Source organism: Brassica napus, chromosome A1 (genome assembly GCF_020379485.1).
Source record: "Brassica napus cultivar Da-Ae chromosome A1, Da-Ae, whole genome shotgun sequence".
Taxonomy (NCBI): Eukaryota; Viridiplantae; Streptophyta; class Magnoliopsida; order Brassicales; family Brassicaceae; genus Brassica; species Brassica napus.
The window spans coordinates 24935660-24952429 of NC_063434.1; the positions used below are offsets into that span (position 1 = coordinate 24935660).

Consider the following 16770-nt stretch of genomic DNA (forward strand, 5'->3'; position numbering starts at 1 on the left):
TGATTATTTGAGAAGCATCAAAGGAGTTAGAGATTTGTACTTCTCCTGTTGTGGATACGATTTAGTAGATTAGATATTAGACAGGCTTATGTATATAATAATTGTTATTTTTTTAACGAAATCTATAGGAGTTCAAATATGTACCTCTAAACTTTCCAATTTTTGCAAACCTCAGAAGCAAAGTAACCAAACCATCGTCTTGATTGCAGGCAGAATGGAGAGTGTCGGTTAACTTGCCCCAAATACAGCATGGTATTCTTGAATCACTACCTCACAAGTAAAAAAAGCGAGGTTAGTTGTGATTATGTCACTCGAAAATAATTGATTGGATTGAATTTAGATGACAGAAAAAATTACTTGATGTCTCTTAGGGTGAACTCTAGTTTTTTACGCTGGTTTCCACCAGCACATTGAATAGTTTCGACAGCATACCACAATCCAAAACTTGGCCCAGCACATCTGTTTATAAAACATTGAAAAGTTATTAAATGTAGCAAGTACACAATTTAATTGCAGAAACTATCCATTACGTATTTACCTATTAGGTATTTTTCATCAAGAGTTCCAGATAGAACGCTTTGAAAATCGACCAAATTAAGATATAAGTCATCATTCATGAAATTGGACCGACTAACGACTGTTGCTTGATTAAATGAAATCTTGCAGATATGGTTTGTTGTGCGATATGCTCCTCCAGCAGGCCTGACTTGGAAGTTTCTGATGTTGCGCCATACTCCAACCAGAAGAAGTCTTCCTTTACTCTTAAAGTAAGTCTTTTTGCAGCTTGCATGGATTTTATGCCCCTTGTACATGTTACAATTAAATAAATTAGAAATATTAACATCACTTAATATCAATGCTCAAGTTACACAATTTTTTTTAAAAAAACACTATTCTATTGAAAAAGTTTGGATTGCTTACATTCTCATCAGCCAATACGAATTCCATGGTTTCCCCCCCCCCCCCCCCCCCCCCCCGTGATTGATGTTTTGTGACCAGGAATGTAGAACCTTGACATGAACCATCTTAGTAGTGTGCTTTGGCTTCAAGTCGCTGATGGCGGTGATTTGTTCAGTAGAATCATTTGCTGTGTTGTTGAGCGCTTTAGAAGCCATTCTTTTGGTTTTGCGGTATGAGTGTTTTAGGATGAGGCGTGGGTATTTATAATAGGAAGAGGTTATAGGAAGAGTAGATTAGGTTATTTGAAAACTTGTAGGCTACTCTAAATATTTGCGAGATCTTTATCGTTAATAGTACTAAATGCAGTTACCAGAAATGTTTAAAATATATTCTGTGAGTAAGTTACACGCAATCTAGATTATAGGAAGATATTTCTGAACTTTGAATGTAGCCTCTGTGTATCTTCATTTTCTAAATTTGGTTGTACATTTATTTGCACCGTGATTGTAGGCGCTACATACCTTCCACCTTTTAATCGGAAAATCTTATAGGGAATATTATGTTGTTAAAATTATAGTTACAATAGATATGGTATCGAAACTCTATATTAGGAAAAAAACAATCAGTTATTTTAAAATAAACCGTATCTATTAGATATGGGATTGGTTAATTTTTAAAATAATTGAATAAACTAACCATTAGGTTATGTTTTAGAAATCTTTATCTGTAAAAAACATGAGAATGCGTATGAATACGTTAGGGTATAAGGTTTGAAAAATATTATTAGTATAAATAAGTCATATTTTTATTTTTATTTGCACACGTGCGTTGTTTGTAAGTTTTTTTTCATCTTTTAAGCCTTTTCATTTTAGGGTATAGGGTTTGAAAAAAGATGAAGATGGTTTCATGTTATAGGGCATTGATGATGTTTTAAAAAATAAGGATTATTCAGGTATGCATACGGTTTGGGCCTTTATAGTATGCATTCGGCATGGGCCTTAAGTAATTGACGATTTGTAAAAAAAAAATTAAAAGGAATGGCATTTGGTGGTAAATAAGTTGAAAAGACAGGGGCAGAATCCTAGGAGGGATTCTGCTTTAATAGTATAGATTTGTTAGAATTTTAAAGTAAATATATTTATATTTAAAATGAAAAGATATCAAAAGATATTATGATTAAAGTATTTTAAAGATTCTATGTATTATTAGTCTTAATAAAATACATTTAATAAGATTTCTAAGTGATGGTCCAAATTAAAAAAAAAATTACACATGAAAGAAGTCATGACTTCTTTTTTTTTTGACAGCAGACTCATGTTGACTCTGTAAACCAAATTGGTAACTCCGCATCCATGTGAACGACGAAGAACGTTTGTTTCCTACCACTGCGTGCTAAGCTATCAGCCCGTTTATTCTCCGTTCGGAGAACATGAACGATGTCTGAGTTTAGAAAACTTCCTCTTAAAACCTTAATATCTTCTAAGTAGCTTTCAAATGCTGGCCATTCCTCTGGTTCCGAAACCATCTTCACCAGCTGAGAACAATCCGTTGCAAATGTTACTTGAAACTGTCTTAAGTTCTTTATACATTCCATTGCCCAAATTAATGCTTCCACCTCCGAATGCAGGGGTGAAAGACTTGCTCTGACATTTTTTGCCCCTAATAAACCATCAAAACCCGGCAAAGTACTATACCAGCCTTGGCCGGAAAAAACCTCCTTATCCTTCCATGATCCATCTATGAAACACCATGTTCCTTGGGTTACTAAAGTGGAACTAGGTTGTACCTGGTGCCCCCTCGTTGGATCACGTGCTACCTGCGCCTCAGCCCATAGCGATGATTCTAATTTTGTTTTTTGAAGTGTTTCCTTGGATCTATATCCCAATTACTGAAAACTTTATTATTCCTTCTCTTCCATATATACCATAATATCCAGGCAAATTGATGATCCTCCATCTTAGGTTAACCCGCCAAAAAAGATGATCCATATTAGCGAAAAAGGAGCTAATAGGAAAAATATTGGGAGGCGATGGTATCTTGAATAATGCCCACACTTGACGTGTTGGAGGGCATTCAAAGAACACATGGTTTATTGATTCCTCCGGGTCGCCGCAACGAGCACAACATATATCCCCTTGTATCCCTCTCGACTTTAGATTTTCATAGCCGCTATACATCCTGAGAGAAGTTGCCATAAGAAATGCTTTATCTTCGGGAAACATCGCACTTTCCAACAAAACGCTTTTAGGGTATCCACTGTAACTTTTATTTTAATATATAAGACTAGATCTCGATCTACGCAACTGCGCGAGAGTTTATTTTCATTTATTTTTATATAAACATTTTGTTTTCAATTCTACATTGGTATATATTAGTATAATATATGAGGTGTGTCTATCATTTTTTAAAACATAATAATTTTATCGTATATTTTTTTATATTGAATTGGTTGTTTCGAAATCACGGTTTTTTCTTGAAAGGTTGATAATTATTTAGTTTCTATAATCTAGTAGACATATTATTTAGTTCCTATAATCTAGAAAGTGAGTTATTTAAATCTATGATAATGATAAGATTAGAAATTAAATGTAATATGATTTTCTAGTAATTGGTCCATTTTTAAAAAAAAAATTGCACACGAGTTAAGGCCGTGACTACTCTTAGGCTTCAATTGGTAACCCATTCTTTAGAAAAAAAATATGATGAATTGGTTGTTCCTTAAAAATGTTACCAATTCAGTTGAAATTTTTGTCAAACTGTTAATACATGGGTCCCACTATTTTTCTTTATTTTCCTCATATATTTGGGAACTCATGAAGAAATATTTCCTCCTCTAAATTTGATGAGGAACAAGTGGAAATGTTTTAAAAACATAAAAAATAAAATAAAAAATGAAGATAATTCTTAAACAGGCGCAACATGCCCAATATCAATTTAACTCCACCATGTACCCATAACAATCTCGTTACTGTTTTTAATATTCGTACTAGATCTTGACCCGTGCCTCCGCACGGGTATTTATTTTTAATTTTTGTAAATGTTTAAAAATTAAATACATACATTATTGTACTAATTAAATCAGAAGATGCTAATTAATTAAATATAACTGAGTTAGTTTTATTATTCTGAAAATTTTAAATCATATTGATCAATTTAATTTTTAATAAACCAATAAATTAATCTGACTATTTTATAGTTTTTTATGAATTGCAAAATTAACTTTTTGATTTTTTAATAAATGAATGATTGCATATCTTCTAAATTTATTAGGTAGCTAAATATTAGGCAATTTCTTAACAATTTTTATGGAAGTTGCTATTTATAAGGTAGTGGCATAGGTATGTAATATTTGTGGAAAACTAAGGATTAAGATTTATATGTACTTCAGTTTTAATAGTTTAGATGAGTTTTCTAGGACACTTGTTAAATTGATTTATTGACTTTTCTAGGACACTTGTTAAATATAAATCATTTGTGTGGTGTTTTGACATACTTAGGTTAGAAAGTTAAATTGTATAAGAAGTTTAAAACTTCATGGTCTCATTGTGCGTGTACTTTAATGCTTATTATATCTATTAAAATATGAAAACATAAGTTCATCTTTTTATCTACCATTCATGTTTAATATTCATTCAATTCTCTTCGTTATATTTTTCCTCTTTGTTCAACTTTTCTTTTCCAATTCAATTCATTAAATGAAAATTTGTTCAGACTTTTTTTCATTCATTTCATTTATTCCATAGTCACCAATTGAAGCCTTAAACTCTTTTAATATATAAGATATCTTTTATATAATTTAATCAATATACTTACGAAGACACAGGGCTCACAGCCACATATAGTGTTTCAAGATGCCATTGCAGAAAGTTACAAAAAAAAAAGTTGCCATTGCAGAGCACTGAGAAAGCAGAACAAACGTGAAACGTGTATGATAAATAGATAATTCTTTTCTTTTTGACGACAAAAAAATAGATAATTCTTAAAAACTATATATAAGGAAATTCAGAATAATTTTTTTCCATTGAAACGTTCTCAGCTGTCATCCAAATAATACCTAACCCACTCTTTCACATTTATGCTCTGTTGTCGTTTTCAAACATTTGGTTGGTGCCTCTTAGAGGAGTACTATGATTCTTACCAATATGAACGGGAGGGAAATGATAATTAACGCGAATCCACTCTTTTGTTTAACACAGTTTTATTAAATTACAGTACATTATAGAAGAATATGACAAAACAATAATAATGAGAAACTAATGGTATTTTTACAGCGGAAAATAGCAAAGATAAACATGATTAATGATACATTAGCAATACCAATCCATGTAACCTAATTCTTTTGATAACAATCTATACTATTAATTATGTTGACCCTCAAAAGTTTGTTCGTTTAATACCCAACGAACTTCTTTTTTGCTAAACTGTAAATATCATAAATAATTGAAGATTCTACAAAATAATAATCTAAGATCTGTTCCAACCTGGCAAAAAGAAATAAAAACAAGTTGGAACAATAAGCAAAACATGTTACACTATCATCTCAACCACACTTGCATTAAGGACCTGAATCTTTTGCCAGATCTTCTAGCAGAAATAATGTTCCGCATCTCTTTATCGATAGCTTGGAACATCATTGGAGCCGGAAGCCGGATTTTGCTGTGGACGACGTTATTCCTTTGCTTCCACAGGTGAAACACCACCGATTAACTTGCTAGCTTGCGAAGTAGAGTCACCTTTTTTGAAGAGGATGATCGGATCCAAGACAGAAGTTCAGCCCAATTTGTAAAACGTCTCGCGGAAGAACGACAACGCCTAAACACCTCCAGCCACACACTGAAACTATACTGACAAGTAATAAACAAGTGGCCTCTGGTTTCTATGGCAGAGGAACAAAGAACTTCTCTAAGAAAAAAGATTTGATGAGTTATCAACACCTAAATACTAATATTATTATTGAACTTCCAAATACAAAAACAAAAATCTCTAAAAGTTCATAAAGAAAACGCTAATCTTATTCATTTTTGCATGTCTTACATAAACGAAATATAATAGATTTGGTTCGTTGGGAAGTGGGGACCTATTGTTGATGAGGACTATTCATGGAAAATCTCTTTCTGGATCCAACTAACCGGCCTACCACTTCATCTATGGACTGACAACAATCTAAAGAGCATCGGAAATAAAATGAAAAAAATGGTGCAAACACTAGTTTCAAAAAAAAAAATGGTGCAAACTGTTGACATAACAGAGGGAAGGATATTAATTGGTCGACATAGAAGATAGCCAAAAGCCTCTCAAGTTATCCAGGAAAATCAAGTCAAAGGATGGAGAGATTTCTGTCTTGCACACAATTAAAACTGTAGAATAAAATGGTGATGCCTTTAAGGGACTAGTTCATTAAAGGCCCATGTAATCCAACTTAGGCCCATTTAAGTATAGCCTCCTCGCTGAAACCGCACCAAACCCTAAGTATAAATATCTTCACTACACTCATCCTCCTCCCTCACGCCATTTTCAGATTTTCATCAGAAGAAGAAAAAAAAAACCCTAACAATGGCCGAGGGACTCGTACTCAAGGGCACAATGCGCGCCCACACCGACATGGTCACCGCCATCGCCACACCGATCGACAACTCCGACATCATCGTCACGTCATCCCGCGACAAATCCATCATCCTCTGGAAACTCACCAAGGACGAAAAATCCTACGGCGTCGCGCAGCGCCGCCTCACAGGCCACTCTCACTTCGTCGAAGACGTGGTCCTCTCCTCCGACGGCCAGTTCGCCCTCTCCGGAAGCTGGGACGGCGAGCTCCGTCTCTGGGACCTAGCCACCGGCGTCTCCACTCGCAGATTCGTCGGACACACGAAAGACGTCCTCTCCGTGGCCTTCTCCGTTGACAACCGTCAGATCGTCTCCGCCTCTCGTGACCGTACGATCAAGCTCTGGAACACGCTCGGTGAGTGTAAGTACACGATCTCGGAAGCTGATGGTCATAAGGATTGGATTAGCTGTGTGAGGTTTAGCCCCAACACGCTTGTCCCCACCATTGTCTCAGCGTCGTGGGATAAGACCGTGAAGGTGTGGAATTTGCAGAACTGTAAGCTGAAGAGCTCTCTCGCGGGGCACTCTGGTTACCTCAACACTGTGGCGGTTTCGCCTGATGGTTCTTTGTGTGCGAGTGGCGGGAAAGACGGTGTGATATTGTTGTGGGATTTGGCTGAGGGGAAGAAGTTGTATTCTCTTGAGGGTGGATCGATTATTCACTCGCTTTGTTTCAGTCCGAATAGGTACTGGCTGTGTGCTGCGACGGAGAGTAGTATTAAGATTTGGGATCTTGAGAGTAAGAGTGTTGTTGATGAGTTGAAGGTTGATCTTAAGGCTGAGGCTGAGAAGTGTGATGGTGGTGTCGGAACTGGTAACCAGAAGAAGGTACGTGTCGTTGTTCATTTAATTGGGATTGCACCAAAGTTGAAATTTTGGTTAGGAGTGGCTTACGTAGATTAGAGGAACCATTTTCCAACATAACTCTTTAGTTATGTCTGAGACTTTTATTAACTAAAATTGGTATAATGGGAAAAAAATGCAGGTGAACTACTGCACAAGCTTGAACTGGAGTGCAGATGGAAGCACATTGTTCAGTGGTTACACTGATGGAGTTGTCAGGGTCTGGGGTATTGGTCGTTACTAGAGACATGAGTGTCAGAGAACTTTGGCTGTCTTTGTTTTCTCCAGTTTTTCTAGGCTCGATTGTTTTGAAGTTGTCTTATTTATAAACCCCTCCCAGACCTTTATATTTTGGCAATTTTTGTTTAATTCCTTCCATAAGAATGTGACTCCTCTCCATTCTTCATTTCCACCGCCAGTAAAACAGCAAGCTGTTGTAGACAGCATATTTTAAGAATACCATTCTTACTAGCAAATCAAAGTTCTCAAGACATGGTCTATGTCTCTACGCCATACATACTTATTATTAGCCTATAATTTATAAACATAAGAGACTGGGACAATCAGCAGAGCATGGTATCGAAGTTGAGAATAATTAATACCCATACTGAATAGTTCCTGATACAAAAGCTTAGCTCCATAAGGCACATTCACCATCACCACATAGTCTGAAGATTCGCATAGCCTACAGTATGGTCCTCTGATCCTTCTTCCACTGCTTGCCGCCCTCTCTATCACATTACGGTTCCTGCATATGTACATCTGTGAAGAATCACTTAAGACTGAAGAGACGCTCGTGCATGTTAGCTGAAGCACCGTGAGCAATTAGGCAGTCTCGCTCGATTTCTCCAAACTTGATTCCACCAAACCTGTTTCTGTCTGTAACTGGCTGGCGAGTGAGCGGGTGTACTGGTCCAGTATTCCTAAACTTGACTTTGTCCTCTGCCATGTGGTTAAGTGCTGGTAGAAAGTTGGGCCTATGAATATGAGTGAACGCATGCGATGGAAGTAACTCAAGCACCTTGCCACCATCTGTATCGAAAGTGGGCTTCTCTGAACTTCACAGTCGCGTATCTCCACTCATGGTCCTTGTTCTGCGTTGGGTCAAACGACGACTCCACAAGCAACTCACCGAAAGACTCAAACACGATCTGACGCCCGTGTTGAACGAAGAAGTTGTAGGAGTTGAGCTGATGACTTATGAGTCCATACTCTTCAAAGAACGACGTAGCAGCTTTCCTACAAAACCTTTGGAGAAAAGGCTCTCCTATATATATCGTATAGATCGATCTCCGTAGCAGCCTCTATCTCGTCAATGTCCATCTCCGTCATACCTTCAAGGCTTCAACACACTGTAACGAAACCTAAACAAAACCCGAAAACGATATCGTTTAATATCATGAATTACAAATATGCATGTTTCGATCGATGGTGCAGTCAATGACGAAACGTTCTCTACAACGACATAAACTGAAATCATAATCTCGGGAAATTTCATAGCAGAATCACAGCCTGGTAAAGAAAATGGTTACCTATATGTCGCTTTTGTGTGTTACTCTGTTAGACCGACTCCGATGGGTCAGTAAAACACTAAATTTGGTGTAAGTTCATCTCTAATGGGACACTAAAAATTACACCATCCCACTAAATTTGGTGTAAAGTAAATTTGGTGTAATACTATTCATCACACTAAATATTTAATATACATATTTTATTTTTTACATTTAATAATATAGCTCAATTATTATTTTTAATTACTTCAAATTTGTAACTAAACATAAATATTGTATTATTTGTACTTTTTAATTAGTTTTATAAATTAAATTTTTTTATTTTATTTTTAAGTAAGAAATCACTAAATGGTAATATTTTATATTATTAAAATAAAATATCATTGAACTTTATACTTTATTTTTAATACTATAGGCTGGATAAGATTAAAATGCATATTAAATTTGAAATAATAAACTCAAAACATAAAATAAATATATTATTTTGTATAATATTGTTAAACCGAAAATTCATATTTTAATATATATATACATTAAATACATATATTATTTTGTATAATATTGTTAAACCGAAAATGCATATTAATTAAACTTTCATAAATAATAGTTTGTAATTTTTAATATATATATATACATTAAATACATAAAAGTATAATATTGTTAAACCGAAATATAAATATAAATAAATTATATAAACGTAAAATTACAAAATTTTAACAAATATAATATCTATGTGTGATAAATAATTATCTATCAATTATAAATAAAAATAAAATTATTAAAACTGAAAAACATTAATAATATATAATATTACTTTTGGTGTAATATTTGGTGTCATAGTTGGAGATGACACAAAAAATATGACACCAAAACACCAAATTTGATGTAATTTTTACATCATATTTGGTGTCGTGGTTGGAGATTGCCTTAGTTCCAGAAAAAAAAGGGTAATATATGTGGATTGCCGGAAAAAAATATGTGAATTTGACGAATAGCTTAACAGCCTATCATTTCCTTACATTTTTTTAGTCAACCAAATAAAACTCGTGTTGCATAATACGAAAATAAGGCATAAATTTTCAAATAAATATATAACATCTACTTTAAAACTTGTAAAAAGAAATTCAAAAGAAATGAAACAAAATATAACATATTGAAATATACTCCATATATGAGCTTCAATTTTTTGAAAGTTGTAAGAGTGGCAAAATGCAAATTTTTTGCTAATTGAACCTTTTATTATTTGCGTTGAAACGTCAAAGAAGGATATAGTTCAAGGTACAATTCATTCCTTATAATAGACAACAAACTGACCAAAACGACCATAAACTCTTCAAACGATCAACTCCGAACCTTACAATCTAAATGCATCCATGAACGCATGCGAGATCATTTCTTGTTTCGATTCAGAAGTTGCATAAACCATTGTGCAGACATCTTAGGGTACCTCTTCAGGGTCTTGTAATCAACATAGACGATCCCGAACCTTTACAATAAAGAAAAAAAAAATACATAAACAACAATGCTTCCATGTCCTCAGAAATATCGCACATAATCATTGATTTAACTTAACTAGCGTATACCTTGAAGTATATCCTGACAGCCATTCGAAATTATCAAGCAATGACCAAGCGAAATATCCCTTCACATTGGCTCCATCATCCACAGCTTTCTTAAGTTGAGTTAAGTAATCTTTATAGTACTTGATTCTCGTTGTGTCGTGTAGTCCTTGAGCTAGAGTAACGTTGCCTGGATCATCCATACCTATAAATGTATATAACATTTATTAGACGTCAATACTTCTATAGTTTTTTTTAGAAAAATAGTACAAAATAAAGAAAACTATAGTAAGAGATTTGTGTGTCTTTTATACCATTTTCGGAGAGAATCATAGTTGGGTTGCCGTAATGTTCCTTCATGTACATCAAGGCTTTGTACATTCCCCATGGTACGTTGTATAACCAATACGAGTACGCCTATGGTAAACGGATTTAAATTTAATTTACTCACTAACTAATTAGAGTTAAAAGAACATCAGCAAAGGTCATGTAAAGCTCACCCTTGGACCGATTGGCTTCCCCAGCTTTGCATCTGTAAGTATATTAACGAAAAAAGAATTGCAAATAAAAACTCAAAATCTACAGATAATAGTCATATGGAATGTTCCAAGAACTTACACCCGAAAGTAGCATTCCAATCTTGTTGGTAACCCAGCTCCTTAGGTATGGTGGCGTTATGAGTATCTGACATGAAATAAGTTGTGTATTGGTTTATTCCCACGAAATCTATGGAACCTTTCACCATTTTCACTTCCTCCTCTGTAAATTTCGGAAGCCTATCTTTCACGATATACTGCATTGTCTGTGGATACTCTCCGTATACTATTGGGTGAATAAACCTTCCAACATTATTAAAAAGTGTATTCTTGTAAGCCTCCAAAAGAAAAGAAAAAAGAGTAATTGAAAAACATGAGTAATTTAGATGTTTTAGCGCTTTAAACATTTACCATCCGATATGGAAGTCTCTTGCCCTTTGAGCTGCAAGATAATCTGCTTTACTTCTAGTAAGCGGCTCATACCAAACGAAATCTAGAAGAATCCCAATTCTTCCTTTTTGTTTCGCCTGAAAATTTTCACACAAAAAACGAGTACTCAGTAATTACTAATTAGTTCGACAAAAGAGTCATATATGTTTCATCACACCAATAAAAATCCACTTATAAGTTGTTGTTTACTTGGTAATATTTGCGGTATCTTTGGGCGGCTGCTGCATGGGCCAAGATAAGGTGATGGGAAACAATGTATGGCTCAGTACCTGAGTTCCCCTGTGTGCAGTTTCCATATGATTTAGAGCATCTACCCGGTGCGAATATACCATTATCATAACCTAAGGCAGCTACCACACGCGGTTCATTAAACGTCATCCAGTTTTTCACTCTGTCTCCAAATATATTGAAGCAAAACTCTGCGTAATCCGCAAAATCATTCCTGAAAATTTGCATCAATCAAAGATTACAACTTTAATCCGGTTATTGATTTGCATTTGAGATCAAGAAGAGTATGCGTATATATGTAGTTAGAACTTGGTGCTTACACAACTTGTCTACCAAGCAAGCCTTTATACTTCTTTTCCAAAGCCAATGGAAGATCATAATGGTACAGATTTGCATACGGTGTAATCCCTAGGTATTCAATTATATATTCGTTATATTATAGTGTTCAAAAAAAAAATCGTTATATTATTTTTTTCTAATCAAAATCAGTTTTATATGAATGTGTTATAATTTTATACCTTTTTGGATCAAATAATCGATCAATCGGTTGTAATAATCAACTCCTTTCCAGTTGATTTTACCGGTTCCCTCTGTATTCATAAAGCTTGAAGTTATACATGAATCTTGATCTAAAATATAAATCATAAATGATTACTAATATACCAGGGAATATTCTGGACCATGAAATAGAAAATCTATAAGCATCGAAATTAAGTTTCTTCATCAAATCCACATCTTCCTGAAATGTGATTATCATGAACACACATGTAAATATAAAATACATACTTATAATGATTCACTTACAAAAAAAGTATTTGAATCCTTAACCTCAGCCGCTTTAGTACCTTGTAACGATGATATTGATCCACTGTTAGCTCAGCCGTGGCATTCTTGGCGATAGTCCCTGTTTAATTTTGTTTATATCATTATTAACTAACCAATCATTGGTATTATGATTTGTTTCATTCAAAAACAAAAGATATTATGATTATGTAAGCAAACAAGAAAAATATGTTTGAAATGTAGTTTACCAGGAATCTTGACGAAGGCGTCCCAAATGCTTGGGCCACGACCATCTTGATGAGTTTCGCCTTCGACTTGATAAGCTGACGTGGCTGTTCCGAACAAGAAGTCCTTTGGAAAACTCTGTCTACTTAGACCGCCGGTGTCCAGTTTAATCTTCTCTCCGAACGGTGAGGATTCGCCGGAACTGAGAAAACAGAGGAGGATGAGGGCAAGAAGAAAGAGAAGCCACGGAGGTGCAATGAGGTGTCTCATGGTGGTGAGTGAGTTCTGACTGTTTGTTTGAGGATGATACAACTCGTGTGTCTTTAAAGGTTATTTATAGGCTCTTTTTAAGATTTTATTTTCAAAATAATAATAATACAATGATTGACAGATATGTGAGGATGTAATTGAGTGATTCTTTACCATTTGGATAAGATTATAGTTTGATTTAAATTATGGTTTTAAAATATTAATGGTTTATGATTATGTAATATTTTTGGAGGTTGGATATTATGAAAAATCTAGTACAGTTAAAACCCTATAAATTAATAATACTTGCACTATGATAATTTATTACTTTATAGTTTATTAATTTATTTAAAAAAATTATTCTGTGAAATTACATTTTAAGAGTGTTATTATTTAGAAAAATGAAAAATATTTCATTCACGATATTATATATTGATAGAAGTTTATAAATTTAAATTTCATTTTTTTTGATTAAAGTATTTGATATATTTTATGTATATTGACTATATTAATACACTTTTATATGATGTTTAACAAAATGAAATAGAAATCAAAGATAAAATTTATTTAGAAGAAAATAAACAACAAAATGTTTTATGTATGTTTATATAAAATATTATATACAGTAATTATTGATTTATGATTTTAACGAGATTATATGTTTATCTAAACCGTTTCTAAATACTATTATTTTGTTATTTTAACGAATCATGTTATATTTCACATCGGTTTAACAAGAGACCAGAAAAAAAATATAGTTATTTATCATATCTATTATTTTATCAAATATTAATTTATAAGGTTTTTACTGTTGTACAAACAGTAAAATTGATTTGTAAGATGAATAAAATGAAAAAAAAATGTGGATGTTCCACCAGTTTCAGATTTTTAGACTAAAAAATATATACAATTTCGTCAACAAATCTCCAAAATTTGGTAAAGATTCTTGGTCAACGGAAAATTTGGTAAAATATCTTTACATAAATAAGTAAGTTTAAAATACAAAACTCAGTACCTTTTTTGTCAAATTCTGGTAAAATGTTAAATCAGAAGTTTTTTTGTAAAATTAAAATTTATTCATCCAGAAAGAAAAAAATTTACGAAAACATGAATTAAATATATAACAAAACTCAAATCCGGCTTGTTATAAACTTATAAATAAAACCAGAAACAGAGCCACACAATTAAAAAAAGAGAGCAATACAATCAAAAACAGAGCAAGTAGGCGGAAAAGCCAGAGGAAGGTAAAATTATTGACACGTTTTACGTGATTATCCATTTTAATGTAACGTATAATAACATTTTCAAAGTACGTATCTCATTAAATAAGTATGTAACGAAAAAAAAAAAACAACACTAAAGAATAGTAGTACGTAGGATTCCAGTCCAGACATTGTTTGTTTTTATCGTGCTGCGAATCAATGGGAGTAATATTACAGGGATTCTTCTTGTCTTTTGTTTTCCCACAAAAATATTACTGGATCTTGTAAATTATGATCCGCTAAGTTTATACATACAGTATAACATCTTTAAATTAATACTCTACAAATTAATATACACTAAAAATCTCTATAAAATAATATAATTTTATAATTCCAAATTGAATTTTTGGTTCAATTAGTATGTCGATAAACTAATATCTCTATAAATTAATAAAAAAATTATAGTTTTGGTGTAGTCCCAACATTATTAATTTATAGAGTTTTCACTATAGTTTCAAATGAGCGTGTGTGTCTAATGTCCGAGCTATGTATATAATGATTCTTAAATTTTGGAGGTCATCAAGTCAAGACAACAATATATATATATTACACTGGTTTTTAAAAATGTGGAGATTCAAGATCAGTGTCTCACTTTGCTATGTGCATATCACCTCTACGGACTTTATGTCAATGATCAGTGTATCCCTTATATATTAATAGAGAAATATTTTAAAAAAATTATAATCTTAAGTTTATAATAATTACAAAAAGGCTTTGTTGAGTTGTTAGTTTGTCACTTAATTATAATATCAATTTACCTTCTGTGACAGTTTTACAATCAATTGAAAATTTTTTTGTCCAAAATCGAATATGGATTCACAAAGAACATTATATAAATAAACTCTACCTATAAAAACTGTATATAATAACACGAGCATAAGAAGATTATATACTCGATATGGTTTATGTTTGATTAACTAAACACGAGCAGAAGAAGATTGTATACTCGATATGGATTACTGTTATTGTTATCTAAAATATACTTCTAACCGTATATAATAACACGTCTTCTTCCATTTGTTTAGATTTCTGAAGATAACAAGAAAAAAATTTCAAAGTATAAATTTTTGTGTAAGGGACAATCATGTGTTAAGAACTCTATAGGATTGTATATGATCACGTTGTGAGAAGTTGTTTGTTTATGTAACACGGACGTTGTGGCAATATTGTTTATTGCATAATGTTTGTTCATTGCATATGTTTAGACTTAATTATATACTAAAGTTGCAACAAAATCATCGGAAGCCGTATATTTTGTTTTCGAAAACATAAGAAGGTGGCCCGGTTTGTGTATTATTGATGTTGGTTTGATGTGGAAATTATTTTTTTAATTGAACGAAATTGAAACAAAAATGTGGCCGGAAGATTGTCTTACTCTTGGGTTTGTTATGTTTTCATTATTAAAAAAGTAATTAAAGATCATTAATTTAAAAAATTTATGATTAAATGTCAAATATAATTGCCTTGATACACAATTCGGTAATATGTAACTAAGGAAGGTATCTCTATTTAAAATGCAAAAATTAATAATATTTATTTGGAAATTAATGGAACTTATAATAAGTGCAATTCGTAGTAGTTAATAGGAGATATAAACGACCATAACCTAATTTTAAAATATTTATAAACGATTGTATCACTATTATGATTTAGTATATTGTTAATCTTTTTAATGTTCATCTTATGAATTTATAAAAACCAATTTATTTAACAATTGTTTTTAATAGTTAAATATAATAGAAAAAACATTCTATTTAAAAATTAGAGTAGTACTTAATAAATTTGATTCTTAATCATACCAAATTAAATCGATAAGATGTTATAAAAGATAAATATAGTCTAAGTTTGTTTAGTATAAAATTGAATAAATTAAAAACCGACAGTATATAAACCGAATCAAACCAAGATAAATATGATTTTAATATGGTATTTAATTTTGGTAACCAAAATATCAAAAAACCAAACTGAGACCAGACCAAAATTTAATAAACAAAAAATTGGTACCAAACTAAAACAAATATGATTTTAATATGGTATCTAATTTTTATAAACAAAATATCAAAAAACTAAGCCGAGACCAGACCAAAATCCGGATTGAATAATCCTACTTTGAATATATGGTTTTTATATGATCTCATCCTAGTATAATAATATATTCAGTAAGGTTTAGAAGTTATAAATCAATTTTGAATATATGTGAACTTTAAAAGAATAAAAAAAGAATTGAGTTATCGTGTCCGGCCCACATTTTGAGAAAAGTCATCACGCGAATCGTAAAGGGCCAGAACCAAAAACGTGGACGCACAGAAGCCGACAAGGGGAAAGAAGTCACATCGCAATACAATAAGTTCAGTCCTCGTGGATCCATAGGCAGGCAGGACTGGACCATGCCCCCACAATCTTCACGTGAAAACGTCCTCTTCCTACAACTCTCCAAAACACTAAACTGCGAGTGAGATAAGAATAACGACAACATGTTAAATACAATAAAACTACATCTATCTTTGATCCTATACGTAAATGCAAACGCCCAAATTTCAAAGAACGTTATTTAAGGTTGAAAATGTGAAAATATAAACCAAAGAAAATGTGATGCAAATCGTCCTGCTGTAGTTTTCTT

The 16770-nt window shown here is 32.7% G+C and overlaps 2 protein-coding genes across 2 annotated transcripts; one reads left to right on the plus strand and one right to left on the minus strand.

Annotated features, from left to right (window-relative positions):
- Positions 1–6402: 6402 nt before the first annotated feature.
- Positions 6403–7753, plus strand: LOC106389051 (receptor for activated C kinase 1C). The gene is made up of 2 exons (XM_013829235.3): positions 6403–7332; positions 7490–7753. Exons 1-2 carry the CDS (start codon positions 6454–6456, stop codon positions 7589–7591), a joined length of 981 nt encoding a protein of 326 aa, XP_013684689.1. The 5' UTR covers positions 6403–6453; the 3' UTR covers positions 7592–7753.
- Positions 7754–10074: 2321 nt separating this feature from the next.
- On the minus strand, positions 10075–12965 carry LOC106389053 (beta-glucosidase 44). The gene is made up of 12 exons (XM_013829237.3): positions 12663–12965; positions 12477–12535; positions 12295–12370; positions 12150–12221; positions 11952–12039; positions 11593–11845; positions 11365–11480; positions 11036–11256; positions 10918–10949; positions 10732–10834; positions 10442–10622; positions 10075–10344 (listed from the first exon to the last, which is right to left on the minus strand). The coding sequence occupies exons 1-12, from the start codon at positions 12907–12909 to the stop codon at positions 10248–10250; spliced, it is 1545 nt and encodes a 514-aa protein (XP_013684691.2). The 5' UTR covers positions 12910–12965; the 3' UTR covers positions 10075–10247.
- Positions 12966–16770: the final 3805 nt, after the last annotated feature.